At 53.7% G+C, this 26,640-nt stretch overlaps 1 protein-coding gene across 8 annotated transcripts in view; it reads left to right on the top strand.

Annotated features, from left to right (window-relative positions):
* LOC111146355 (cut like homeobox 1) overlaps positions 1-26,640 on the top strand; it is a 353,463-nt gene that overhangs the window by 59,419 nt on the left and 267,404 nt on the right. For 6 of the 8 annotated variants that reach the window (XM_022501883.1, XM_022501880.1, XM_022501881.1 and 3 more), the window contains exon 2: positions 17,172-17,282. The exons of 1 other annotated variant lie outside the window; for it this stretch is intronic. In XM_022501883.1, coding sequence (XP_022357591.1) covers positions 17,172-17,282 — 111 coding nt within the window. Of the gene's footprint in view, positions 1-15,004; positions 15,110-17,171; positions 17,283-26,640 lie in introns of those variants that run through there. One more of the 8 variants, XM_022501876.1, reaches the window with a different exon arrangement.

Here is a 26,640-nt window from a genome sequence, read left to right as displayed (position 1 = left end):
GTCTTTAGGCAGAATCGGTGCAGACGTGCTTACTGTTGCCTAATTGTGGTGGTGACGCTGGTGGCCCAGCGTGCGAGGAATTGGGCCATATTTGCTCGTGTCACTAATGAAATGAAGCAGGATACCTGTCTCAGGAGAGTAGAGCACAGCCGACAACCTCCTGAGTGGGCCCTAACCCACGCAGGCGGCCTTCCAGGTGAGCACAGCTGTCCGCGAGGGTGAAGTTCGCGAAAGAGGGTCAGCAGGTGTCACACACCAGTCACTGTGGGGATAGCTCCCGCCCCGAGTAGGTGTGTAACCCATGTGCATTTGGTGGAAGGCACCTGGGTGTGTGCGGGGATGGTCCCCACCCTGAGTGGGGAGGGGACGGAGGAATGCCACGGTCAGTTCTGTGTCAGAAGGGCGGGCGGACAGATGGCCAGCCTTGCTTCCCCAGCTCCGCGGGCTCCTCGGGAGGAGATGGAGCTCACCAGCTTCCAGACTCGGCTCTGTTGGTGTGAACCACACTCTCTGAGAGCATTGTGAACGCGCGGACTTCTCAATGACAGTGTGCGAAGCCGGCCGGTTACACAGCCACATCTACTAATATTTTTGGTATAAAGCAGTTGCTAAAATTAATTCCAGTCTGAAACTTGATGAATTCTCAGTCATGGAATTAACAGGTTTTAAATGAAAAAAAAAAAATGCAGCTCGATTAAAAATAAATGTTTATGCCGGGAATTTGGAGCCCGTGCTGAAGAAACTACATCTGAAGTTTTTCCGCTGAAGAGCATTTGTTTGCCTTTTTGTTGTATTTGTGGGGAAGGACATATTCATACTAGAAATGTACAGACCCATAGCCCGTTTGCCGTCCCAGTGCTCTCACCTGAGGAGTCCGTATTATTTATCCTTGATGCTCCAGAGAGGCAGCCTGGCCCCGGGAGGAGGCAGCCTGCCTCCGCGGGGTCCCCCGAGTGGACAGGGAGGGGCTGTACGTCGTGCACATGATACCGAGTGTGGAGTACTGAGTGCATGGAGGGGGGCAGTCAGCCTCCTTCCAGCCAGTACGCCCGGTGCGCCTCGCTCTGAGCTGATACAAAACCAGCTATTTAGGACACCTGTGTCTGTTTCATTCTGTTTTTAATGAGGTTTCAACCTGCCTCTGTCCTCCGGGGCGACGGCACGGACTTGAACATCATTTGATGGGAGACGGCTGTGTGGTTTGCCACCCTTGGAAGCTTAGCCACTCCAGCCTGTGCTTGGCCAACACGGTGAGAATGGAACAAGGGGCTCCTGATGAATTTGGAGATCAGCACTTAGTTTATTAGATGGTTTCCAACGGTGAACGGGTGAGGCCTGTGCCGTTTTGCTGGTTTAAAGATCACACGTGGGTCATCGTGCATGGTTCAGTCTTTGGCTGCCCAGCTTCCGTGTTGAATGATCACCAGAAGGTGGCCCGACCAGCCCTATTATCATCGCCAGACCTCCAGAGGTGTAGCTGTAGGAGCTGAAAATTAAGTAACCAACTCCCGTTCCTGGATATATCTGTGTAGCTACAGTCATGCAAAAAGCTGGATGTTACCAGTTTTTGTTTGAAAAAAAAAAAAAAAAAAAAAAATCCTTACCCAGGTGTCCCTGCAGTGTGGGCGCTGGGAACTGAACCGTTGTCATCCCCCTCCTCCAGCTGTGAGATCCAGTAGCACAGCCCGGGCTGGCCCGTCAGCCCTTTCTGGCACCTGGCCGGCTGAGGGATCCAGCAGGCTGAGGTCACCCCGGGAAGGGCAGACGAACTGGGAGGGGGAAGCCCATTCCCCTGCTTTTAAACCACAAATGTCTTTTGATAACTAGTAAAATTGGCAAGCGGAGTGATTGAAAACATGTGAGAAGTAACTGGATCTAAGTTTCAAGTAGTACATATTTGAAAAGTTTTCCCCAATGTAAAAGTTACTCTTTAAGAGCCTTAAACTAATAAAAACAAGGAAATTCCATGTTACGGCTGCCACTCGGCCTTTCCATTTTTATTCCAGCAGTCAGCTTTGACAGGTCCGACGCCGATTGGCTCCGGGACCCCTGTTGAGTATTTAAAGCAGGGTTGGGGGGGGGGGGGGGGGGGGGGGGATGGTGGGGGCGGGAACGCGCACAAGCTGGCAGCAGCTGGGCTGGGGCCAGTCTCCACGGTCGTCAATGCCAGGCTCCTAATTCCATTTTAGTATATCCTATTTTCTCTTCTCGGGGCTGCTTCCTGTATGTACTTTATCCACTGAAGCTGATTCAGGATTAATTTAGAGACAGTTCTTGTTTCTTTCCTTTTTCTTGATCTCCTCGCAGACATCGCTGGGCGGCTGCCCGCTCCGCAGGCGTTCGGGCTGGGCGTCTGGAGCCCTCGGCGACCCTGCCCCTTGTCCTGCGGCTCGTCTGCTGAATCGCTGGGCCCACTCTTAGCCTCCCCTCCCTCCAGTGCCTTCTCCCCGTCACTGCCAGAATGATCTTTCGGAAGAGCTGCCTTGATCACCAATAGGCTGGAGAAGCAGCGACACACTGACTCAGCACAGAGTCATTCGGGGCCCAGGACGGGGCCCCGGAGCTCTTGCCCTCTGTGCCCTCGGAGCCTGCCGTCCCCGCGCCAGTCCCAAGCCTATTGTGCTTTTTGAGAGTGTTTTGCTGGCGTGGAAGGAGCAGATTTAGGTGTAGAAAATATTGCCTTGAAACTCTCCCCACATGGCAGCGTGTTCTTGGTCAGGTGACCTTTACCATCGTGTCCTCATTCACGGGCAAAGGGGCCATAATGACCGCGTCGCAGGATCCCCGTGGTGATTAAAACAACAAGGGATATGATGATGCACGAGTCTGTGAACTCTAGAGGCAGCTGGTTTTATTACCTCTGCTCGCCCTAGGCCTTCTGGAATCCTCCTCCTCTCCCCGCTCCTGCCACATGACATCTCCCCCAACCCTCACGGCCACCTCCGGTCCTGCCGCCAGGAAGTCTCCTCTCTCCCTCTCAGCTCCCAGGTCATCTGGGTACCTGTCCTGCAGCGGTCTGCCTTACAGTACAGTCCGGTTGTTTTACTGAGTCGGAAGCTCTTTGCGCATGAGTTCAGCGTGTTGGCCATTTGGTGCCCTGTCCTTCCCACGGGGAGCTTGGGAACTCCCCCGATGAGTGTGGGTAGTAAAATGACCACGCGCTGGGTGGGAGAGCGGCAGTTTCCTGGAGCGCTGATCCAGCTGTCTGTGAAGCTGGTCATAGCCTTTCTTCTGAGTCTTTTGGATACCGGTGGATTCTTCCTGTCGGACCCACTGGCTCTCCCCCCGGTCCAGGCGCTCCCACTGCCGCCACACGTGCCGGGCTTTCGTGCTCGGTGATCATGTCCAGTTCTAAAGTAAACTACAGGTGCCCGGCAACCCAGTGGGACCCATTAAGCAGGCACTTAGAGAGACGGGTGCAGAGGCTGGAGTAAACCAGGAAACCCTCTTTCGTCTCAGCTCTTGTTGAAAATCTTGATAAATACGTTGCTGCGCTTTCCAGAATTCGTGGAGTATATGAAACATAATTGATGGTTTTTGTTCATGATCAGTGACGATCTTGATTATCGTTGTGGATCTGCGGCAATATTTCCTTTGTGTGTACATCAGCTTGGCAGAACCAAGTGTTTTCTGGCACGGAAGGATGCTGGCTGCCGCTGGTGCGCCACTGCCTGTGATGCAGGGCCACGCACAGAGAAGTCGCCGGAGTGTCAGCGGGGCCACTTGGGTAGAGCTGCCTCCTGAGGCCGCACGGGTGACATCTCGGTATCTCTGAGAGGGCCAGTGGGGTGAGATGGGATGTGTCCTTTTGTAGATCATGCTATACGGGGAGCTGCCATTTGCCCCCAAACTAGAACCCTCTCGTCCCCTGTGCCTCTCGAGAAGTCACAGAGGTGCAGCCGTAGAGAACCAAGAATGTGGGGTACAGAGAAATGTCATTCCTGAGCTGAGACAAGTGGCGTCTGTGCAATTAAGAAAGGACACATGGAGTCAGGGGAAAACAGGTGCAGAGAACCTGAACTTGGAGCCGTCACGGGGAGATCAGAATGCTTTGCAACTGGCATTCGCTTCCCGTCCCAGGACGCCTGGTGGCTCCAGTCAGTTAAGTGTCCGACTCTTGGTTTTGGCTCAGGTCATGATCTCGGGGTCCTGGAATCAGGCCCCACGACGGGCTCCCTGCTCAGTGGGCGTCTGCCTGGGATTCTCACTCCTTCTGCCCCTCCCCCCACTTGCATCCTCTCTCTCTAAGATAAATAAATCTTTTTTTTTTTTTTTTTTGGAAGATAAATAAATCTTAAAAAAAAAATTCCTTTGCAACCCATGTGGCCCTGTGGAGACCGGGGAGTCAAGCCCTGGGACGAAGAGGGGACTGTTCACACCGGCTCAGAGCTCGGAGGGCATTGGGGGCTGCCCCAGCTGAGCGTGAACCGCACTGTGTAGTTAGACATAGTTTGTCGTGGGTGTACTTATCAGTGTGTGTGTGTGAGATAGTGAAAGCTCTCTAGCTGGCTTTCTGAAGTCGGAGTTAAAGCATCTCTCCAGCTCTTTTCCAGAAAGTTCCCTGGACAGGATGGAGTGTAGCTGGTGATGGGAATTGTCACTCCAGTGCCCAGAGTGGGCAGACTGGTGGCAGCATGTGGCAGGGCAGCTCGCGGAGCCCCCCTTTTTCTGCCCTGGGGATCTCATCCATCTAGTACAGCTTGAGGCGAGATTCTTGGAGGATTTAAATGGCCCCCTTCGAGTCCCGTTTCTGCTCTGGGCACCAGGAGCCCTCATGTCGTGTCACCTGTTGGTGCCCAGCACCCAGATTTCCTGACAGCGGCCCGCAGCACCGTGCCAGGAGAGAGTGAAGGAATCACAGGCAACGTTCGCGTTCTCTGCCATGCGTTCTGCTGGGCCATCTGGCGGGCAGCAGTTCTCAGCCAATGTCAGAATGCTGTAAACCTTGTTCGCTGAACACGGCACCCCAAATCTCGAAAATTAACTGCAAGAACAAGATCGAAGCTGGCTCCACGGTGGCATCTCTTGGCCTCACGTATGCAGCTCTAGTGCTGTGGACGCACGGCGTGGGTCGATGCCTGTTACGGGTCTGCTTTTCCCCAGGAGCTGCTGGGGCGTCTTTTTAAAAAACTTTTCCCTCTAAACTGCAGGTTAAAAAAAAAAAAATTTTTTTTTTTTTTTGAGAGCTTTTGCGGAGTTTTATTTGCTAATTAAAATGTGAGAAGGGAGCACAGCTACAGGTAGAGTTCTGGTGCAAGCCACAGCTGTGATTTTAAAAAAAACCTAACCTGACAGTTTCAAAATGAAGTTATTAGCACTTCACCTATAACTGTGATAGCTTTTAACTTTCATGATCTGTCTCTTCAGCGCACCCCCCCCGCCCCCGTAGCGAGCAAAAAAGGCTTAAGTGAGGACGTTGGAGGGTACTTCACCCTTGCAGAAGAAAGTAAGAGCTGCCATTTTTGGGGAGCCGTTTTGACTTCCCAGAGATTTTCTTATCCTTCATGCCACGTGGTTTTCCAGCAGCCCTGCGAGCCTGGGCCGGTGGTGTGTTTCACAGATGAGCAGACCGAGGCTCGGGGCGTCTCGGTGACCTGGCGATTCGTAGGCAGGATGGAGCCTGGCTGCCCAGAAATTCTCCAGCTGCTTGCCTCCTAGACCTCATCCGTGCTGTAAAAGACGGGGCTGTGTGGAAAAATCACCCGCAGTTGGGTGACAGGTCTTCTCCCACTCACAAAAATAATTACATGAAATGGGCGCTGGTTCTGATCATCAAAATCAGCTGATTGCCCACCAAGTCCAGTCGTATATTCCCACCAACCCTCAGAGCGGCTCTGTCCCAGCCGAGGCACTGGCTGGTTGGCTGGTTGCACGGCCTGTGTCTGTGCCAGCAGATGTTTGTGGCTGGGATAGCCCAAACAGAGAGTGAGAGAGAGAGCGAGAGCTGCAGGGTGGTGGATGGCTTTGCCGCCAAGCATTTTCCCAGAGAAGTGGAAGGGAACCGTTGCCAGAGTGGCTGGTGCCCTAACAAATTGATTCCTGCCAAACAATAGAAACAAATATTTTCAACAGACCGAAATTTTGGCTCCTAAAGCATTCCAATTAAAGGCTTTATTTTCTGAAACAAATACTTTAGGAAGAAAACGTTTACCAGCGTAGATGAGATCAGAGCTATTCCTCTGGCGGCGGCTTAATTATTTTTTGAGATTTGAGCACGTTTTTCCTGTCCCTGCTTCATTTTTAGCCCATGACCTTCCCTCCTGTTTGCTGGAGAAAGTCAGGTGCATTAAGCTGGGGCACAGGGAAGGGGTGGCGCCGGGTTTACCACGGAGAACCTCAGCTTCCATGGAGATGGTCTTCCAGGTCCAGATCCAGCTCTCAGCTCCACCCCCGACCCCTATGTGGTTGGTGTATTTTGGGCGGATCCCACCGACTACTCGTCAGTTTCATCCGTCTGTTAAATGTCAGTCGTGTAGCAGCGAATAGCATCCCCCCCCCCCCCCGCCCCGAGCCCGGAGAGTCATTCTAGACCAGCAGAGTGCAGTGCATTGATGCAGCGGTGCTTACCTGTGTACCTTTGTCATCGTGTGGTTGCCACTAACCCTTGAAACGTGGCTACTGCAGTGGAGAAACGGAACCTCTAATTTATTTTCAGTGGATGTAGCCACACGTGGCTAGTGGCTGCTGGGGCTAGTGCAGTTCCCAGTCCTCCCCCTCCTTCAGTTAGTTGGTCCCGGGGCCCAGTTACTTGGTTGGCAGGGCAGCCTCTCTGCATCCTGAATGCCGTGGTGGGTGTTCGAGGTGTCTTTTCTCTCTGACACCCACCCATCTCCTGTCCCGCAGCCAGAGCTAGACCGCAGACACCCCGGATCCAACTGTTGTGGGTGTTTTAAAATTGTGACAAATTCTCATTTGGTTTTATTTATTTTTTTAAAGATTTTATTTATTTGACAGAAAGAAAGAGAGAAAGAGATGAGGGAACACAAGCAGAGGGAGTGGGAGAAGGAGAAGCAGGCTTCCTGCCGAACAGGGAGCCCGATGCAGGACTGGATCCCAGGACTCTGGGATCACAACCTGAGCCAAAGGCAGATGGTTAACGACTGAGCCACCCAAGTTCCCCATCTCATTTGGTTTTAAAACACATGTCCTGATGTGTACTAAGTGTAAGAAGGATGATGGATGTCCCAAAGTCAAGGGAGCTATATTCCCTGGGTGTTTGTTAGCAAAGGCAAGTCACTTACCTGCCCAGCCTCAGTCTCCCCATCTGTGATGTGGGATGAGCAGAGCTCATGTGCCTGCTTCACTTTCAAGTGCATCCCGAGCCCCACAGGATGGAGGGCAGTGCCAATAGGTTGGACCTCAGCAGCGGTCCCCGGGTCCTGCAGGGGGACGGACGTGGAGGCTGTGGCCTGGGTAAACACAGAGGAGGCAGAAGACAAGGCATTTAGCCAAGGAGGCCCTCTCTGCAAACCGAGAATGACGCAGGGGAGAAAGCAGTAGCGAGCCCAAGCAAATGAGAGAACTGGACAGCAAGGACAGGTGGAGAGGTCAGGAGAGGAGGAAGGCAGGCACCTTGGGGCTCTCCGGAGAAGTCTAGGATGGGGGCGGGGAGCACTCCTGCTGTGTGGGGCCATGTGTGTCTATAAGGTGGGGGCTGGCGGGCAGATTTTAATTTTGTATAATAGAGCCAAAGAGAGCGGTAAAGAAGGCTACTTAGGAAACAGACAGTTTTATAGCCCAGAACTGGGTAGGTATCAGCAGTTTTCTCTGGCTTGGTCAGTACGTAAAGCAGACTCCCTCTCGTTCGGGTTAAAGGTGTCCTTCTGTCTCCCCACCGCAGCCCCCCGGCCACACGGGCCTCCTCTCTGCCGCACCGGTGCTTTGATCGTCTCCCTTTCATTATGCATCATCGAGACGCCGTCTCTCATGTCTCACTGTTTAAATGAGAGTCTGGCAAGTATTATATGTAGCACAATGCTTGTTGGCTACATCTGGCATTTTTGTCTTTGCATAGTGGGTTTGCAACGGGGTGAAAAACAACAAAAAACAAAATCTTGGTTCTCTGTTGAAATTTCTCCATCCCGAGGACTTCTCAAAAAGGGCTTGTGTGAGAACCTTGTACTCGTAGTCTTTGTTTAGGCCAGGATATTTGTTTTTATTCACTTTTTATTTTCTGAGTCGGTAACGCATTCACTTGATTGAAAATTCTGTTTAAACATTGACCCCGAGGCACCTTGCCCGCACCACTGTTCGCTCCCCCCCACCCATCCCTGGTGGGGGTGTAGCCTTCAGATGGGGCGGCGGCAGGCAGTACGTCTCTGCTGGAGTAAATCGGGTCTTTTTTTTTTTTTTTTTTTTTTTTTTAAAGATTCTATTGATTTATTTTGACAGACAGAGATCACAAATAGGCAGAGAAGCAAAGAGAGAGAGAGAGAGAGAGGAGGAAGAAGGCTCCCTGCCGAGCAGAGAGCCCGATGCCGGGCTCGATCCCAGGATCCTGGAATCACGACCCGAGCCGAAGGCAGAGGCTTTAACCCACTGAGCCACCCAGGCGCCCCTGGAGTAAATCGTTTTATTTGGATTTCCTAGATCAGGAATTAATAACATTAGGTCACGTCCCAGACTGATTAAGTCTGGTTAAGTTATGTATCAGATGACCTGTACCATCTTCAGAGTAAAAGGATCTCGAGGGAACAGTCTTTTTTTTTTTTTTTTTAAAGATTTTATTTATTTATTTGACAGATGGAGATCACAAGTAGGCAGAGGGGCAGGCAGAGAAAGAGGGGGAAGCAGGCTCCCTGCTGAGCAGAGAGCCTGATGCGGGGCTCGATCCAGGACCTTGGGATCATGACCTGAGCCGAGGGCAGAGGCTAAACCCACTGAGCCACCCAGGCGCCCCTTGAGGGAACAGTCTTTACACGAGGCTGGATCCGCTTGAATAGCGAGAGAAGAGAACCGGCCGTAGTCTTCATAGTGGGCATTTTACCCTGTTTAATCCATGTGGCAGCCCCGTGAGATGTGTATTAGTGTCCCCGCTTTAGGATAGAGAGCTCGGCCGGTCCGTGTGCACACTGTGCACAGAGATCCTGTCTTTCTTGAGGGATGTCGGGGAGCAGGACCCTCGCACCTCGTGGTGGGACACCCACACTGGGAGTACAGCCACTGGGGTGTGGGGATCTGGCCGGAAGGTTGTGTCCTGCGCCGGGACTCTGATCTCCAGGCTGGGAGAAGAGGAGCCGCGTTCATTGCATGGGGCTGCATGCTGTTTCTGACCCCCCCCCACCCCCCCACCCCTGAGCTAGAAACCTGAACTGGAGGCAGCCCCCTTGCTTGTCCACACGCCCACCTCTCTGCTCCCTGAGTTGAAGAGTCACAGGGCAGGTGTGTGTTTCACGTCTCCTTGGCTAGTGTTTACTGAGCCCCTGCTAGGAGCTGGGCTCCACGGGGCTGCCCCCAGAGAGCACGTGTCCCTGCCTTGGGAAGAGCACACACTCCCCAGGACCCCTCCTGGGCTCTCCTTCTGGGAACCCTACTCACAGGCAGCGGGAGAGTCGCAACAGTGAACCCCATGTCTGCTTTGCTGCTTCCTATTTTACCCCAAAGCACTATCTTTGGGATGGACGTTTCCCACCCGTTTTCCCATTCCGCATTCTTCGGACGGAGCGCTGATGAAAGTGGCTTCCTGGGCTGCTGCTAGGAGAGCTCCCCAGGGTGGCTCCATCAGGAAGGAGTCCCTCTTGGCAAGTGATCCTAATTCTTATAAAATGGTACCATTCTCGGGCTCGACCCAGGATCCTTGGAGGCTGAGCAAAAGGGGAGTGTGGGTCTCCTCCAGGACCCCCTGCCGCCTTCCCCATCCATCCTGCCTTTTAAGAAGCCGGCTCTGTCAGCCTGACCCCCTCCTCCTCCTCAGCCCCCAGTCTGCTGAACTGTTCCGGAACATTCTCTGCCATTCAGGACCTCAGTGCTTGCAGCCGTGTCTCTCTCTGACTGGAGGCCTTGCAGTTGTTAAATTTGTCCCCTTTCTGGTACATTTTGCCTTCCTTTTTTTTTTTTTTTCCCCTTTCTTCTTTTTTAAGCTTATTCTTTCATTTGGCAAATATTGACTGCCTGCCTGTGATGTACCCCAGCACCATGTAAAGTGCTGGGAATTCTGTAGCAAGCAAAAGGCAGGCCCTGCTGGAGCTTACAGCCCACGGGGAGACGCACCGACCTCGCACACTTGCACGCACACGCGGAATTGCAAACCAGGGTTGCTGCCACAAGGCACACATGGTCTGGGGAGCTGGGCTCACCCACCTTACAGTCTCTTCCGGGGTGGGGTGGAAGGGGATGGGGTTGGGAAAGTGGTATTCAGTTGGAGATCTGACAGTTTGATGGCAGGGAGCAGGGATAGGCCACCAAGCAGAGGGAACAGCTGGTGTTGAGGGTCCAAGGGAAAGGAGGGGGCCGGGCCCTCTGGGGACAGCAGAGAAAGGCCCATGTGCCCTGCCAGTCTTTTTTTTTTTTTTTTTTTTAAAGATTTTTATTTATTTATTTGTCAGAAAGAGAGAGAGAGAGAGAGAGCACAGGCAGAGAGAGTGGCAGGCAGAGGCAGAGGGAGAAGCAGGCTCCCCACAGAACAAGGAGCCCGATGTGGGACTCGATCCCAGGACGCTGGGATCATGACCTGAGCCGAAGGCAGCTGCACAACCAACTGAGCCACCCAGGCGTCCCTGCCCTGCCAGTCTTATCTGAGGCCCCCTAGGAAGCCACTGGAGGCTCTGAGCAGGGAATGACAAGCTCAGATCTGGGCAGTGTTCCCTCTCCTGGAGGGTGTGAGTGTGTCTTGCGCACACGTACAGCTCCCCCAGCTCTGTGGTCATCGGTGCCCCCGGGGAATGCTGAGCACCTAAGTCTTGGACCGCCTGTACAACTCCAGGATCCCTGCCTTCCTGCCTTTAGTTGTGCTGTTTTTCTCTGTTCAGTTCATCTGCTGCCCCTCCGTGGATAGGGTCCCCACTGAAGGCTGTGTCACTTCTGTGGCAAGTGTGGCTTCGTTGAGCGGGAGTGCTCACTGCTGGCCCCTCCGTGGCATCCCATCACAGAATACTGGAGCCAGGACTCAGACTTTGGTGGCACTCGCTTTGAATCAAAGATTGTGAGCGGGAAAGCGATGGATGAGGGCCAGGTGTCTGCAGAGGGCACTTGGGAAACGGGTCAGACCTGGTCTTCTATCTAAACTTGAAATTAAGCAAAAGCTGTAGCATTTACTGTGAGTGTTCTGCAAGGTTCTCCTTTAAATATCACCCTTGGTCAGTGCACACACCCACCAACAGAACAAAATGCACTTCCAGCAGCTCTGCGGGGAGCAGCGCTCTGGGAAGGGGGGGGGCAGTCAGTTTTTCCTTATCCGTCCATCAGAGCCTGTATCCCATTACAGGGAAAAGTAGGGAGATTTGGAAAGATAAAGGTGTACTTTTTAGCAGACATCATTACAGTTAGGTGCTCAGAATTCAAAAGGTACGAAGGGGAGAAGGTGAGAGGATCTCCCTGCTGGCCACTGGCCTGCTTGTCCATTCTCCTTCCAGGATAGAGGGTGGCACCCACATCTTGTACCTATAGAGCCTTCCAGAGGCATCTCGTGCATATGCCAGCACACGAAATGTGTGCACACCTTCCTGTCCGCTCGCGGTGGGTGTCTTGGTCGCTGTTGGTGGACATGTTTGGGGAAATGGCCTTTATGTTTCTTTCTGAACCCATGTATTTCCATGTTGGCCTGTTCCTCTTGGGTCTCTGCCCCCCCCCCCCACCCGGGGGAGGGTGTTGCTGACCAGGCTCCTGGTTCCTCTGAGCCCCGTTCTTGGTCTCTGACAGCACCTACCCCATTGGCTGTGCCAGGGACTTGGTGAGCCCCGGGGGAAGAGAGAGAGGGGGAGAAAGAGGGTAATGGGGACCTAGCCCCTCTCACCCACGGGCCCCAGCCGAGATGGGCATCTTTCACGAAAACTTGGAATGCTTTCTTGGTGGAAGTTATGTTCTCCTCTTCCAAACCTCTGCTCTGTTTTGGTTCCTTGGGCCTGGTCCCTTCTGTCTTGTTGCTCTTCTGTGCCTGCCTGGTTCCTCGGCTGGACCGTGGGCACCTGGAGGTCGGAGTCGGCTTCTGATTCATCCGTACATCCCTGGAGCCCCCGTCCTACATGGCAGACTGAGTTTGGGCCACCCACGTCAAGTGCGTGGTCAAGTGTGTGGCTCTGATAGTACAGGATAGTACGTGCTCTTGATGGATCACGTCCCGTGCCACGAATTGAACATGTTTCTCTTAATTTTTATCTCCAGAGAGGGAACCTCATTTGCCCGGAACCACACAGGTTACAGCAGGGGTGGAGCCTGGATTCCAAACCAGGCTTCTCCGAGGCCAGTGTCTGAAGGTGTTCTGTGTTGGGGTCTGGGCAAGGGGGCGTGATGGAAGGAGGCTGGTCGGTGGGTGCTTGGGCTCCTTAGGGCTCTGTCTAGCCAGAGCAGCTTCGTTGGTCCCCCTGACCCTGTTGCTGGAAAGGAAGCAGAAAAAGCTCTGGGGACTACCCCATGCAGAAACTGGGGTTGCCTTGTCCTTTTTGTTTGAGTCTTCGTGGTTTCACCGAGAAAGCCATTTTAAATTCATATTTAAGATTTGCTGTTTGATCGGCTTGCCAGGTGAGCCTGAAGGAAACACCAGATGAACTAATCCTTGGAATGAAAGTCAGAGATAAGAACCAGAGAATACTTTTCTTGCTCTAGCTCAGGGGTGCTGGGGGAGAAGCCCAGAGGGAGCAGGGGGCCAAGGCGGGCCTGGCCTGGGAGCATTAGGAGGGGAGCCTCAGAGAAGCACCGCGGGTACCCCGTCCCTGCCGGTTTAATATAGACAAACAGGGGATGTACATACTCCAAAGGTGAGCAGTTTCAGACTGATCAGTGACGTTAGGAAGACTCATTTTCTTTGGGAAAATTTTCTTTTAAATAGGCAATTAGTGGCACTTTGTAATTTTTGTGGCGAATACATCTTTAACACTGGCTGAGAGGCTAGAGTTCCGGCAGAGAGAAAGTGAAAACGTTGGTTGGGAGCTTTGCCCTTGGAGGATCTGTCCGAAAAAGAGGAAGAGCATCCCAGAAATTCTTAGCGGCGAGGCTGGCAGGATTGCAGGCATCCACAGCTCTGTGGCAGACGGACCCCCGTCTTCCAGCAAGGACTGTGCCTGCGCACACACAGCCTTGGCTCCAAAGCCACTGGTCTTGCTCTGGACCTCTTCACCTCCTGGCTCTGGTCGCCACTCGGTGACTTGGAACAAAAATTGCAGTTTCTGCATCCAGGTGCCTGTCCATGTAAGACGCTTTCCCAGGATCATTTCCACCTCTTTCGGCCTCGTTGGAAGTGCCTCTGTGCCCGGAGCCCACGGGTTTGCTGCCAGCCCTGCCACCTCCCCGTCCCTTTGGACCTGGGGCTGTCGGATGTTTAGAATCTTTCTAAATCTTTTTGAGGGGACGCCCTCCTCTGCCCTTCCCCAGGAAAGTCCTGGCCCGGTTGAGTGGTATTTTCTGCAATTGGCCACCTCCTCCTTGTTCCTAAGCCCCGAGACTGGCCAGTGTGCAGTGCGTTGTGCAAGAAACAGCTGTTGTTTTGACAAAGGATGGGCTGGCCTGCCTTTTTGAATTACCAGAGTGAGTCAAGAGGTCATTTATTCCAGGCCTCCGCTCCTGGGCAGGTGGACAAGGAGGGACCACGAACCCGCGTGTATGGGACGCATGATGTAAAATATATTTCTGTATGTAAATCTGTATTTTTTCAAATTAGCGGCATTTAAGAAATTAACATATAATAAAGGTTTTCTAATTATGTAATACATGCACGCACGGCTAAAATAGTCAAAAGATACAGTTGACCCTTGAACATTGAGGATTGGGGCGCCAACCCCCCGCATGGTCAGAAATCGACGTATAACTCTGGACGCCCCTGAAACTTAACTACTCAGAGCCTGCTGTTGAGTGGAAGCCTGAGCATAGCTTAAATAGTCGACTTGACTCGTATTTTGCATGTCACATGTGTCATATGCTGTGTTCCTGCAATAAAATGAGCCAAAGAAAAGAAAACGTTATTAAGGAAACGGTAAGGAAGAGAAAATACGTTTACGGTGTCGCGTTATAACAAATCCGCACCTACCTAAGAGGCCCCGTAAAGGTCAAACCCGTGTTCTCTGAGGGTCAGCCGTCTGGTGAAGGTCATGTCCATCTCTCCCCTCCCTCCCCCCACCCGAAGCCTTCTTAGAGCCAAGCAGTTACAAGTATCTTTGGTATATTTCTGGAGACAATCAGAGCTTATGCAAGGGTATGTATAGAGAGCCTTTCAAACAGTACAAGCATTGTTTTGTACTTTGCTCTTTTTGCTTAAATGTGTCTTGAAGATCATCCCATCTCCTAGTGCGCATGGAGCTTTTTTTTTTTTTTTTTTTTTTAAACCATTGCCAAATGGTCCTTGAGTGGATATGTGGATGCACTCTTGTTGGACACCGCAGTTGGTTCCCAGTTTTTGCTTCCCCCCCACCCTTTGTGAGGTTTTAGTGCTTTTCAGATGAGGGGACTCTCCATGCTCTTTTTTTTTTTTTTTTTTTTAAGTGACTCAGGGACTGAGGATTCTGTATTTTAGGGCCCCTCCGCCACCTCCCCTAAACCCATTAAATTCCCTTGTTAATGTGTCATTACATTTGACACTTTGAGAATAGGCAGGCCGGGTAGATAATAAAACAGTATTTGGCTTATGTTTAATAGCTGTCTCTTCTCTGTGTTGTCCCAACACCCTTAGAAAGCCTCAGTGTCCTTCATAAGGACTTGGGGGAGGTTTTGCGAGGGACCCAGTCAAAGATTGTGAGCCCTAAGTCCTACCGGGCAAGCACAACCTCTCCTTGCTGTGCCAATCTGTTTCCACGGTGGCGGGTGGTGGCGTGGTATTAAATTTGGGGCCCCCCTGTTGGTTTCTCATGTGGACGTACATATGTCTGCACGCGCGGGGAAGGGAGTGTGGCGGGCCCGTGGTGGGTCCCCAACTGCCAGCAGCAGGTCACTCCAGGCGCACTGGCCCTGCGGCTCCACGACGAGGGTGGGTTTGCTGTCTTCTACCAAGCGACCTATCCCGGGCTCAGCCCTTCTGAGTCGGCCTTTCTGACAGATGTGCCCGTGAGGCTCCTTGGCACTGGGCTGGGCTGGACTCCAGGGAGAGGGACATGTGGGGACCCCAGGGCTCTTCCATGTCTCTTGCACACTGCCCCCACTGTCCCCACGCTGGTCCCCCTGGATAGGAAGGTGTCGGGAGCAGGGGTCAGGGCCGGGCCGCATGGTCACCTCTGTGTCCCCAGCGTCCAGTGGTTCCAGCAGACTGGGTGACACCCCCTCCCAGGAAGGAGGGTCCTCCTTGAAAGCGGTCCCGAGCTCTTTGTTTTTCTCCACATTTTCTGCATCTGCGGGCAATGGGAACCAAACATCAACTCTACTTTTTCTGTCATATTTCAATATTGGCGTTGCTCCCCACTTCTTGAAGCCTCCTTTTATAACTTCTGCTACTGCCGCTTAAATATAGCCGCCGAAGTCCTCCTCCTAACCAGATTGTTTATATTTTTGAGAAGCCTTCTGCTTATCTGCGATTGCTCCCTCTTCTCCGTCTCCGTCCCCGCAGCGCCACATGGGTTTCGGTTGCTCTTTTTTTCCTGCCTTCACTCGACTGGGATGTGTTTCAAATGTGGTCTATCAAAATGTGCAGTGTTTCCCTCTTTTCTGCAGTAGCTTTGACATCTGTTCTTGAATCCTAGCCCATGTTATTCTTTTGGACTTGTTTGCCCAAGATTTGCTGTAATGCCAGAAACACGAAAGGGGAGAGCATGGTGGTGGGGGGGTGTATGCACACCCCCCCCCATAAAACTGTCTGCCATTCCCCAGTCGACAGCACGCTGGATGTTGGCTCCAGCACCCTGTCGTCTCGTCTGGCAGTGGCCCACCCTGGCGGGTACAAGTGGAGTGCCCACCAGGAGGCCCTACAGACCCACTGGGGTTATTTCCGCCCAAAAGTGAAGCAGGCGGGACTTGGTGGGGTTGGTGGAGGGTGCGTGGAGGGGGAGAGGCACATGCTTCCTGGGCGTCTGCGGACGGATCTCTGTCTCTGATTGCCCTCGCCTTGCGGTCTGCCATTGGGTCCTTGCTCTGCCGGGCCTCGGGGGAGGGGCCGTACCATGGAGAAGCCACTTGGAGCAGCTGCACTATATCCTAAGCAGAATATGCCGGTGTGTGTCTTTAGTCATGAAGGCCACTCAGTGAGAAAAGCAGCCTTTCGGTGGCTACGGCGGCGTGTCCTTGTGCCCCTGCTGTCAGCCAGGACACCACTCGGGGCCCATCTGCCACAGCCTTGTTTGAAACCGGTCCTGCTGACAGCTTCTCCCAGAATTCCCGAGGCCAGGGCACAGGTTGTCTCTGCTTTGAGTGTCATTTCGTCGTGTGGACAGAGGTCCCCTGAAGGGGACCTGCTCTTGGCAGCTCTCAGGGTGTCCGTGCGAGGAAAATAGTTGGAGGAAAACTGTCGTTTCCAGGTGCCTCATTTTCAGAGTTGACCACATCCTGCAAATCATGATTCTTGGAAATGGGCTCTTAAAGGTCCCCCTGAAAGCGAGTAGCAGGTTAATTCGGATAGTCTTGGACGTGGTGCGCCACCAAAGATCCCAGCCCACGCGGTTGAAGACAGACAGATTGCCCCACCGGGAAGCCCAGAGTAAAGCACAAGAGCCAGGGCCCAGAGACGGGGCAAGGAAGAATGCTTGTTAGGAACAGAAACGAGCCACCCCCGGTGGGATGGCATCTGGGCATTGGCCTGACTCAGGGTTTAGCGGAGAAAAATGTTTCGGCGCGTTCTGTCCTGGAAGTAGGTGTTCGTGTGCATGGAAACAGGGCACACCGAGCTGAGCCAGTCGGGTTTTCTGGGACCAGTGCATGGACCAGAGGGGAACTGCCTCAGTATCCACTTCCTCCCCACCGCCGCCCCCAGCCCCCCTCCGCCCGGGAGCCGAGACTCCCCATAGTCACGGGGGGCCCCTCCTGGGTTCTGCCAAAGGCAGATGTGGTCTCCTCTGGTTCGCAGCGCAATGACGATCTTGTCCTCCCTTTTCGTGTCTCCGCAGAGGGAACTCGATGCCACCGCGACAGTACTGGCGAACCGGCAAGATGAAAGCGAGCAGTCCAGAAAGCGACTTATCGAGCAGAGCCGCGAGTTCAAGAAGAACACTCCAGAGGTGAGGCCGCAGTACCGTCCCCGTCTCGGCGCGGGGTCTCCCCGTTCCCGTCCGTATTCGGGAGCCTCGGTGCAAGCATTGCGTCCCCAGCAGACTGCGTGCCCCTCCGCGGGTGGGGGCCTAGGGGTGTCTGGACAGGAGAAAGCACGAGCTCATTCCAGAGGCAGACACTGACCCGGCTGGGTGTTGGCGGGCACGTGGCCAGCGGTGTGGCCCATCTGGGTGTCCAGCCCCCGCGCTCCTCGCCCATATCTGTTAGCATGCCGACCCAAGTCCTCGGGAGCACCGAGCACGAGGGCATAGTGGGATGGGGTGCGGGGTTCCTCAGAGGGCCCCTTTCCCGGTGTGGTATCTGCAGGCCGCACGCATCTGAGAAGGCTGCGTGCCCATCCTTCCTGCAGACTAGACATTTAGTCGGGTAGGGCCTGTGAGACACTTGTTTCCCGAAATACACTTTAAAGGGCACTGCAGACGTGCTCCTCACGGGCTCCTTTTTTCTGTTCTCTCTCGTAAGTGCGTGTTGGAAAGGCAGTGTTTTTGCGGGGTTCGGGAAAGCGTCTTCCCAGTCTGTTGCCCAGGCCCCTCGTTCCCTCGGTCCCTCTCAGGGGCTTTTTAAGACGTGAAAAGCAAGGAAAGTTTGAGAGACGGTTGAACAGACGTGGGAATTGCATTCTGGGAGCTTCCGTCGGTCTGGCCCGCGGTGGTTCTCGCGCCAGGGCCTGGCGCTCCCTCTGCTCAGATGAGAGTGGACCGCAGCTGCCCGCGTGTCTCTGCGGGGGACACGGAGCAGGTCAGGAGGGAAGGCCACCTTGCAGAGGCATGCCACTGATGTGCCCAGTACTCCTGAGAAATCGAGGCACGATGGGAACTTCCAGAAGCAGACCTGTTTCCGGTGGGCCAGAGAAGCTCGCTGTTTGAGGGCATGTTGTTGTGAATCATTTTGGGGAACAAGTAACTAACCCTCTATTTCAGAATAAATATGTAGGGGAGAAGGCAGGATCGCCCAGCGGGAAGCAAGGGGGCTCTCCAGGGGTAGATCCACGTAAGGGATTTACATTTTAGACCCACTACCCCCCTCTCCTGCCCTTAAACGTGGCTCTGGCACGTGTTACCCAAGCAGAAGTGCGCACTGCAGTGATGGGGGCCGGGTCGCCGTTCCGCGTGGGGATGGGGGAGCCGCTGCGCTCCATGGTCTGCCTCATCTCGAGTGAAGACCGGAGCCCATGGAGCAGCCAGTCAGCAGGATCCCCTTCCTCCAGGCGCTCTCCTCCTATCAGGGCGTTTCAGAGCAGGCCTTCCTGGAGGGTGCAGCCGTGGGGTTTCCCGAGCTCTCCTCCTTGTCCTTGACCCCGTGTCCCCTGGCTGACCCCCTTCACCTCTGTCTCTCCAGCCACTCTTCACACTGTTCCAGTGACGAGCTGTCATCTGCTCTCCTGGGTTCTTACTCCCTTTCCCTTCCTGACCGTAAGTCCAGGGCTTTCCATAGAAAGTGTAAAGCAGAAGATCAAGGTCATCCTTCCCAGGCAGCAGACAATAAGTAAATGTGATCCGTCCTGTGGTCAGTGGTGGGAGGAGGAGGAGCGGAGAATTGCGTTCCTGGATGTTGCTCCGGAGGCCCAGGCTCCTGTCAGGTCCCAGGGCTGGAGCCCGCCAAGGGGGATGTGTTTCCCCTCCTGCCGCTGAGGGCCCAGCTGGTAAAATCTGGGGACAGCCCCTCCACTGACGTGGAAACAGGGGGCCGGCTCCCAGAGCTTGAGGAAGCCCCACCTGAAACGTGGCATTTTCTCTCCCGATCCCAGTAAATAGGAGAGGCTCCTGGAAGAAGCAGCTTAGGTGGTAAATGCCATTTGGGGCGTTTCTTTGCCGGGCACATTTTTAGACACTGTCTTCCTTGGAGAAGCGGGCCCGGACACACCTGGGAGGGGACAGAAGGTTTCCGTCCTTCTTGCTCCTGGCCTTGGCCAGCGGGTCGAGGCTAGTGCTCGCTCAAGCTTCTCCTGCGGGAGGAGAGTCCCGCTGCCACAGGAGTTCCCGGGGAGCTGGGAGGCCGAAGCTGCTTGTAGGCCCTGCACCACCCTTGCATTTTCCCATCCCGGGTCTGTCCTTGAAATCTGGGTGGGTCCCTGTGGGAACGCTGGGGCAAGAACAGGTGGAGAAGGCGGGTTCACTTATGCCACCAACCAGCCAGAATTCTCCAGAGAGGAAGCCACTGGAGGCCAGACGGGGCGGTGGGGCGAGGAGCTACAGTGGGGTCTTCTGGGGTACGTGGAGGGAAGGGGTGTGGGGGGCAGATCTGGTGAGTGTGGGGTCTGCGATCCAGAGGGGCTGTTCTGTTGTCTGTCTGGGTCTCAGTGCGGGGGCCCGGGTGTTTCTCCAGCATCGGTTATTTCTGTGGCTCTCCCGCTGGGCGGACCAATCCGCCCCTGACCAAGTTAACGTAGTCGAGGGAGCTCTTGTAGAGAATGGGTGCGTAAAAGTGAAGGCTGCTTAGAACTTTGTTCTCAGGGGTAAATAATAATAATAATAATAAAATAAAAATCGGCTTGTTGGCGGGAGAGGCATCTCCCCAGGGTGGACACACACCAGGACCCTCACGCCTCCCAGAGCTGGGAAGAAGGAGCAGGCCCTTGTTCCGGGGCGGCCAGCGTGGCAGGGCCGGGGCTAGGGCTGTGCCGCCGGCTGACGAGAATGCTGTGGTCCGTCTCTGCTCTGGGGAAGCAGAAAGTGCGCTCCGAGTGTCTGTGAACAGCTAGTGGGGCCGGCGTGCAGGGTCAGGCACCGGAGAAGAGGCAGAGGTGATGTGAGTAGGGTTGTCTTCCGACAGGGAGGTTGTATTTTCCCTCCCGGCCCTGCCCCAAGGGCAGCTGGAAAAGCTCAAGGGCAGAGGGCAGGCTGGGCTCCGCAGGTGGGCTCCGCCCCCGGCCTCATAGTCCTTCCAGGTGGGATGACACGGGAGCACCAAGGAGCGGGTGTCCCGCTGGCCAGAGCCTCGAAGGTTTCTCACGTGAAGGACTTTTTTTTAAAGTGCCCATCTTCGTCATTACATGAATACATTCGCAGTCGGTTGACGTTACTTTGACGTCTTTTTAACCCCCGGATTGTAAGTCAATGTGAAGAACGTCGCAGTTACTTCAAAAATAACGTTTTTTATATGTTGCTTTGATTCAGAAAAAGAGTCCCTTTCAAAGAAAAATGGTTTTTAATTTTAACTTTGCAACAAAGCATCCATTCCCTGTCAAATTAATAATTGAGAGTTGAACATAAAAGATGGGGGCATTTCTAGGTTCTGTCACTTTCCATACAGATTACCTCAGGTGACTTAGTGCCTGGTGGCTCTGGCAGACTTCTGAGCCTCCCGAAGTCTCAGATTTGCCACCTCTCCAAAGTGTGATGAGGGGGCCCAGCTCGCCAGGTTGCCCTGTGTGTGTGTGTGTGTGTGTGTGTGTGTGTGTGTGGTGGTTGCATGTGTGTGGATTTGTATGTGAGTGGTGTGGATTTGTGTATGTGTCTATGCGCGTGAGCATGTGGAGGGCTTCACACAAGCCTGGCATCTGGAATCCAGGACTGTTTGTTGCTGCCATGAACTTGGAATATACCCTGTGGAGGTTTCTGCTCCTTAAAGCTAGCTCGGGAGACTTTAAAACAACACATCAAATGCAGGTGGTTTTAACCTGGAATATTTCCAGAGTTGTTTTGCGGTAATAGGTCATCATTATACAGATATCTCTTGAACACCTTCCATGTGCCAGATGGTTCCCCCCCCGAGTACACAGTCCTGCCCGTACTCTTGAACAGCTCCTTATCTTCCTCCCCAGCAAGCACAACATCCTGACGTGGCCTGAGAAGTGCTAGGAAAGGTACAGCTGGAACCTTCAGAGAGCACACTTGTCCCCCAGCACTCGGCCGAGCTGTGACTTGAGCCCCGGCTCTGTGGGCCCTGAGTTGGTGCCCTGACCCGCGGGGCACCGGGGTGGAGGGCAGTGCAGGCCCCTGTGGTGGGGTCCCAGGGCGCTCGCCGGGGACCACAGGCCCAGCCCGCCAGCCGCGCTGTTGGAACAGGATGGTCGGCTCGCAGAACAGTCCTCAGGGTCACGTTTGCTTCCACAAAGAGCACGGGCTCTTGTTTGTTCTTTTCCAGCTCTTTTCAGTAGGGAAGAATCATCCTTCGCATGGGTGGGAGGGGCAGGAGAAGAGGGGAAGCAAAGACCCGGGGTGCATGGCCTTCGTCATGAAACCACACTCAGGGCTCGCCTGTGTCCTGTCCGTGTGTCCAGCTGCTGCCCCAGAGTCCCTCTTAGGCACGTGTCTGCCCGACTTGACTGGGTTCGATTTATGCTTCCTTTCAAAGAGGCCACATCATCTGAGCCATCGTTCAGGGGCTCTCGGGGGTCCTTTGTGCCCTGACGTCCTTGTGCCTCAACAGCTCTTGCTGCCCGGAGCGTTCCGTCATCACGACCCTGGCCCACCGCATTCGCATTCCCGTTCGTGTTTTCCGCATCCCTCTTGCCCATGTGCTGGGCCCGTCTTGCCCCGTTGTCCCGACAGAGCCTGGCACAGCCCTGACCATTATGGGCCCAGCCGCCTGGGGTCCTCGCCAGGACCTACCGCCCCTTGCCCGCGTGCCACGGTCTACGCTGGAAGACGGCCCTGAGCCTGCTGCCGGCCCGCACACCCGGCTCCGTGACCGGGATGTTCTCTTTGCGGCTGACCTGACTGCCTGCTCGCCGGCATCCTTGTCCTGAGTGGCACGATCTTAGCTCGCCCCTGGTGTCCCAGGCTGAAGTGCTCTTCTGAATTTTACATTCTTGGGAAACTGTTGTACAAAGTCCAGGGTCATGTGGAGGTACGCCTTGGAAAGAAACCTTTGTGCCATCGTCGGATGGAGCTAGGCCTGTGGGTCCCTTCCTGCCTCTGCCAGGTGGGGCCCCAGGCTGGGGTGGGGGTGGGGGTAGGACCTTCTTCAGGAAAGCCAAGGTCATCTCTGTATTGATCAGGAGGTACTGTGGGAATAAGAAAAGAGAGCGTGGCGCTGATCACCATGGCTGTCCTATGCAGGACCCTGACGCCCCTGTTGCCAGTGAGCTGGGGGCGCTTGTTGGGGAGGGTGTAGGACGACACTGGCGGCTTCGGGAGTCCTTGTGCACTCCCTGTGAGAGGAGGAGTCGGCAGGGGGTGGGCAGTAATATATAGCCGTGGCCCAGGCCCAGATGCATTCGGTCACTGCCTCTAAGCCTTTATATAGCCACTGCAGGGAGTGACTCAGCCTGGAAAAAGAGAGTCACTTCAAGCTGCAGCTCGGATGGACACGTCCTGCACGGGCTGCCTTGAGCCCGTGTGGCCTGGGCTCCGCAGGAGGCTGGGGGCACCCGCAGGGGTCCCGGGCAAGGCTGGTGTTGCCACTGCAGCGTGGAGTCGGGATGGGGGGGCGGTCCCTGGGCTCACATGTGACTCCCTGTGCCATTGTGACCGTCTCACTGTGCTTTGACGCTATTAGCAACGACTCGCAGTGTTTGCATTGCATTCTCCACCCTTGTTTTCCTACAAATGCACAGACTCCGGAGGCCAGCCGCACTCTTCAGTTGACCGCTGTTTCGTATTTTAATCAGCTTTTTGTTTTTTGGCTTCTGTCCTCCTAAGACTCGAAAAGCAATGCACACAAAAGATTGGAAACAGCAGCGTAAATTCCCGTATGTCTCGTAGGACATGGGAGTGCATTCTTTGGAGACCCACGGTGCCACTGACACACTGTGACTTTCACAGAGGAGGGCGCACCAGACGTGCCCCTTGGGACTTGGGCCTTTCAGGGAGGGCTGTGATCGGGGAGGCGGCCTGCAAGTCTGGAAGACTGGGGGGTGCAGGCTGGACACCAGCTAGACACCCCCACCCCCAGCACAGAGCTTGTGTTGGGGGCCCGGGGACCAGCAGTGTTAGTACAGTTCCACTTCCGAAGGGCAAGGCCCCCCAAGTGTCCAGCTATGCACTTGGCGTTCCGTGGACACTTGACGACAATTGTAACATAAAAAATCCTACCATATTTATAACATTTATTTAGGAATCTTTCTTTACAAAATAGAATTTTAAAAATGCAAATTGCTCTGCAAGATTCATTTCTCAGACAGGCAGCTAACAACACTGTATTTGATGCTTCAATTTCATTTTTTTTGTGTGCAGAATTTAAAAAAAAAAAAAAAGAATTTAAGAAATGCCTTCCCTTGGCGAATCTTCAAAATGTTAAACATAGCGTTACCCTGTGACCTGGCGTTTCCACCTCTAGGTATATATCCAAAAGAACTGAAAACAGGTCCACACAAAAACTTGCCCGTGAACATTCATAGCAGCACCATTCAAAATAGCCCAAGAGGAAAAGCACCCCGAGTGTCCATCAACAGGTGAACTCCTAAAGGAGATGTGGTCTGTCCATACAAAGGAGTATTATTCAGCTATAAAAAGGAGGGAAGCACTGATACCTTCTCTGGTGTGGATGAACTTTGAGAGCATTATGCTAAGTAGAAGGACCCAGATGGAAAATGCCACATGATTCCGTTTATACGAAATGTCAAGAACAGGCAGATCCATAGAGACGGAAAGTAGACAAGAGGCTGACGGGGGAAGGGGGCGAATCCTAATGCTTACAGGGTTTTGTTTCTGGTGTGGAGAGAATGTTCTGGAATTGGGTAGTGGTGACGGTTACACAACTCTGTGAATATGTCCGACACCACTGAACTGTGTACTTTAAAGGGTAAACTCTACAGCATGTGACTTTCCTCTCCAACGTTTTTGCTTAATACCTTTCTTTGTAGGGGTAGGAAATTATTCATTTGTCCTCTCTGATACCCTGGAGAAATGACCCCCAGAGAAGTATCTGGTGAATTTTCATTTTCGCAGCATGGACTTCATTTCTAAAAGGACACTCCGGTACCTGGCCAAGTTATAAAGCTCAAATAATCAACTCGGATGTTTAATCATTCTAGAATCACCCACTGTTAAGTTACAATAAGACTTTAACTAGGAAAAGTTTAAAAATTAAAAGTGAGCTTTTTTTTTTAACGGTTACCAATTAAACACTGTAAGCCAGTTTCTCTACCCAAGAGGTTATTTCCTCTTTGGGGTCCCTTGGTGAGAAAACCTGCCTCGAGCATGAGGGGGTGATGGGTGCCTGTCACAGCGAAGTCAGCTCCAAGTCGGTCAGTGGCTGGTGGCTCTGTTGTCCGCCCTGTGTTCCCGGCAGAACTGGCAGCACGGCCTAAGGCACCAGGAGGCCCGTGGAGCAGGGGGATCGGCTTGGGTGCCACAGATTGGGCGGGAGTCCAGTGCTCACCCCTCCGTGTACAGGAATACCGCAGGGGGTCACGTGAGAAGCGTGTGGGATGCCTGGAGGCTAACTGTCCAGCTCCACACCGGAAGTGGATGCAGTGGATGTTCGGGCCGGGGATCTTGACCAGGGTCACTAAGCATTCCAAGACCCAGACCCGTATATGTGTGCGGGACAGATCATGTCCCAGATCCTGGGCGGGTGAAAGGAATTCAGGCGGATGGAGCACATAGTAGGATCTCAGTCAACCTGTCTGCCCTTTGTTCTTTCCTCCCTCCCTCCCTTCTAAGGGTGGTTCTGAGCCCTTGCGGGGGTCTAGGGGCACTCTGAGGTTCAGGGAGATAGCAGGCACTGAGAGAAGGTTCTAGGTCTCATAGAAGGGCAGGCAGACAGTGACCAACGCGTGGTCCACAGGCAGGATGGTTCAGGTGGCAATCAGAAGCGACACAGGACACGGGGGAGCGAGTGAGGATGGATGGGGAGAGGGCGCTTTGGGGGGTTAGGGCGGTTTTTTGAGTCAAAGATAGAAACCGCCCCCCAAAGAGTGAATTTGGTCAGGTTGTTTAGGAGTGGGGTCCCTAAAATTTCAGCTCAAAGCCTGATGATCTTCGTTTATCATTCAGCTACTTTCAAAGGTCCTACTCAGTCCCTCTGCGTTCTGAGACTGGGATGCTGTTGGGTTTGGATGTTAGGAAGTTCGGTCAGTTTGGGGGATACCTTCTTTCGTTCCAATGCCTTTGGCCCAGGAAAGTGAATTCTTAGGTCATCAGTGGAGGATTAATCTGTCAGTCTGCGCTGTCGGTGACACGGGATCCCCGCCCCAGGGGCAGCAGGGTGGCATCTGAGAGCCCCCCACCCCAGGCCACGCATGCTTCCTGTGAACCCCATGGGGCCGTCTGTTCTGATCACTCCATGAAACTTGGACAGGGCCGGCGTTCCCTTTCCTTCCTGAGCCTGTGTGTCGCTTCCTTCTGTGTCCTGCAGTCTTTAAAGGGCTATTTTGAGTATAAGAGACAAATTATCTGAGAGTTTAATAACTGTCAAAAGGAAGAGGCTGTAATTAGATGCATGTGGTGTGGAAGTCTGGTCAACACCACGCTGAGCTGTACGACCTCTCTGGGCCTCCGTGTTCTCGTCCAAACTCTGGAGTGATGACAACTATCCCGGAGTTGAGATGAGTCAGACGACTTGTTGTAGACTATCCAGAGTAGCTTTGGCAGATAGTAGACGCTCAATAAATGGTGTGTTGTACGTACGTTATTAAAACCTTATCTTCTGAAAGGAGAATTTGTGTTTGCGAGTATATCACAAGTCAGAGAGAGAGAGAGAGAGGGAGTGTGAGGGGGAAGTGGTGCGGAGGGAGTAGCAGGCTCCCCGCCAAGCAGGGAGCCCGACACGAGGCTCGATCCCAGGCGCCCGGGACCCTGACCTGAACTGAAGGCAGACGTTTCACCGACCGAGCCACGCAGGCACCCCTCCCAAGTGTATTTTAAGGCCATAAAGGAACACGAACATTTCAGGATCCTCTTCCAGCATAGATCGGCCTCTGGGCCTGTGCAGCTAGAGGCCTGGTTTCTGTTGTAGACTTGAGCAGATTAAACGAAATGAAAATAGGCTCGCTCCATATGTATAGAGTTGGTGGTCTCCCTCTCCCGTGGCGGAGCTCGGCCGTGCGTAGAGGGAAATACACGGGCTGTGCTCGCTCGTCGGAAGCGGTTCTTGACACATAGCCCCTAACACATCTTTCCGGTCACTGACCTCCCAGGAGATGCATTGTTGAATGGAGGTCGTTCGGGGAGGGTCTTCTCCACAGACTCCTTTGTTGGGCTCCAGTTGTAAGGTGCGATGAGTAAATGTGAAGGCCGTTCAGTTTAGTTGGAATTGTGGCGAACTGTTGATTAATATTTATTATTTCCCAAGAGCAAAGCATTATGTGAGCGCATTATAGATACCTCGCGGCCCCTTGCGGTCACCTTGGGTGGGGGGTGACAAGAGTGCCACTTTATGGCGTGTCAGCCACCTGCCTACCAGGAAGCAGGCCCCTGA

The sequence above is a fragment of the Enhydra lutris genome, unplaced genomic scaffold (genome assembly GCF_002288905.1).
Source record: "Enhydra lutris kenyoni isolate GAN:26980312 unplaced genomic scaffold, ASM228890v2 scaffoldscaffold13, whole genome shotgun sequence".
Taxonomy (NCBI): domain Eukaryota; kingdom Metazoa; phylum Chordata; class Mammalia; order Carnivora; family Mustelidae; genus Enhydra; species Enhydra lutris.
This window is presented reverse-complemented; position numbering and strand designations above follow the sequence as displayed.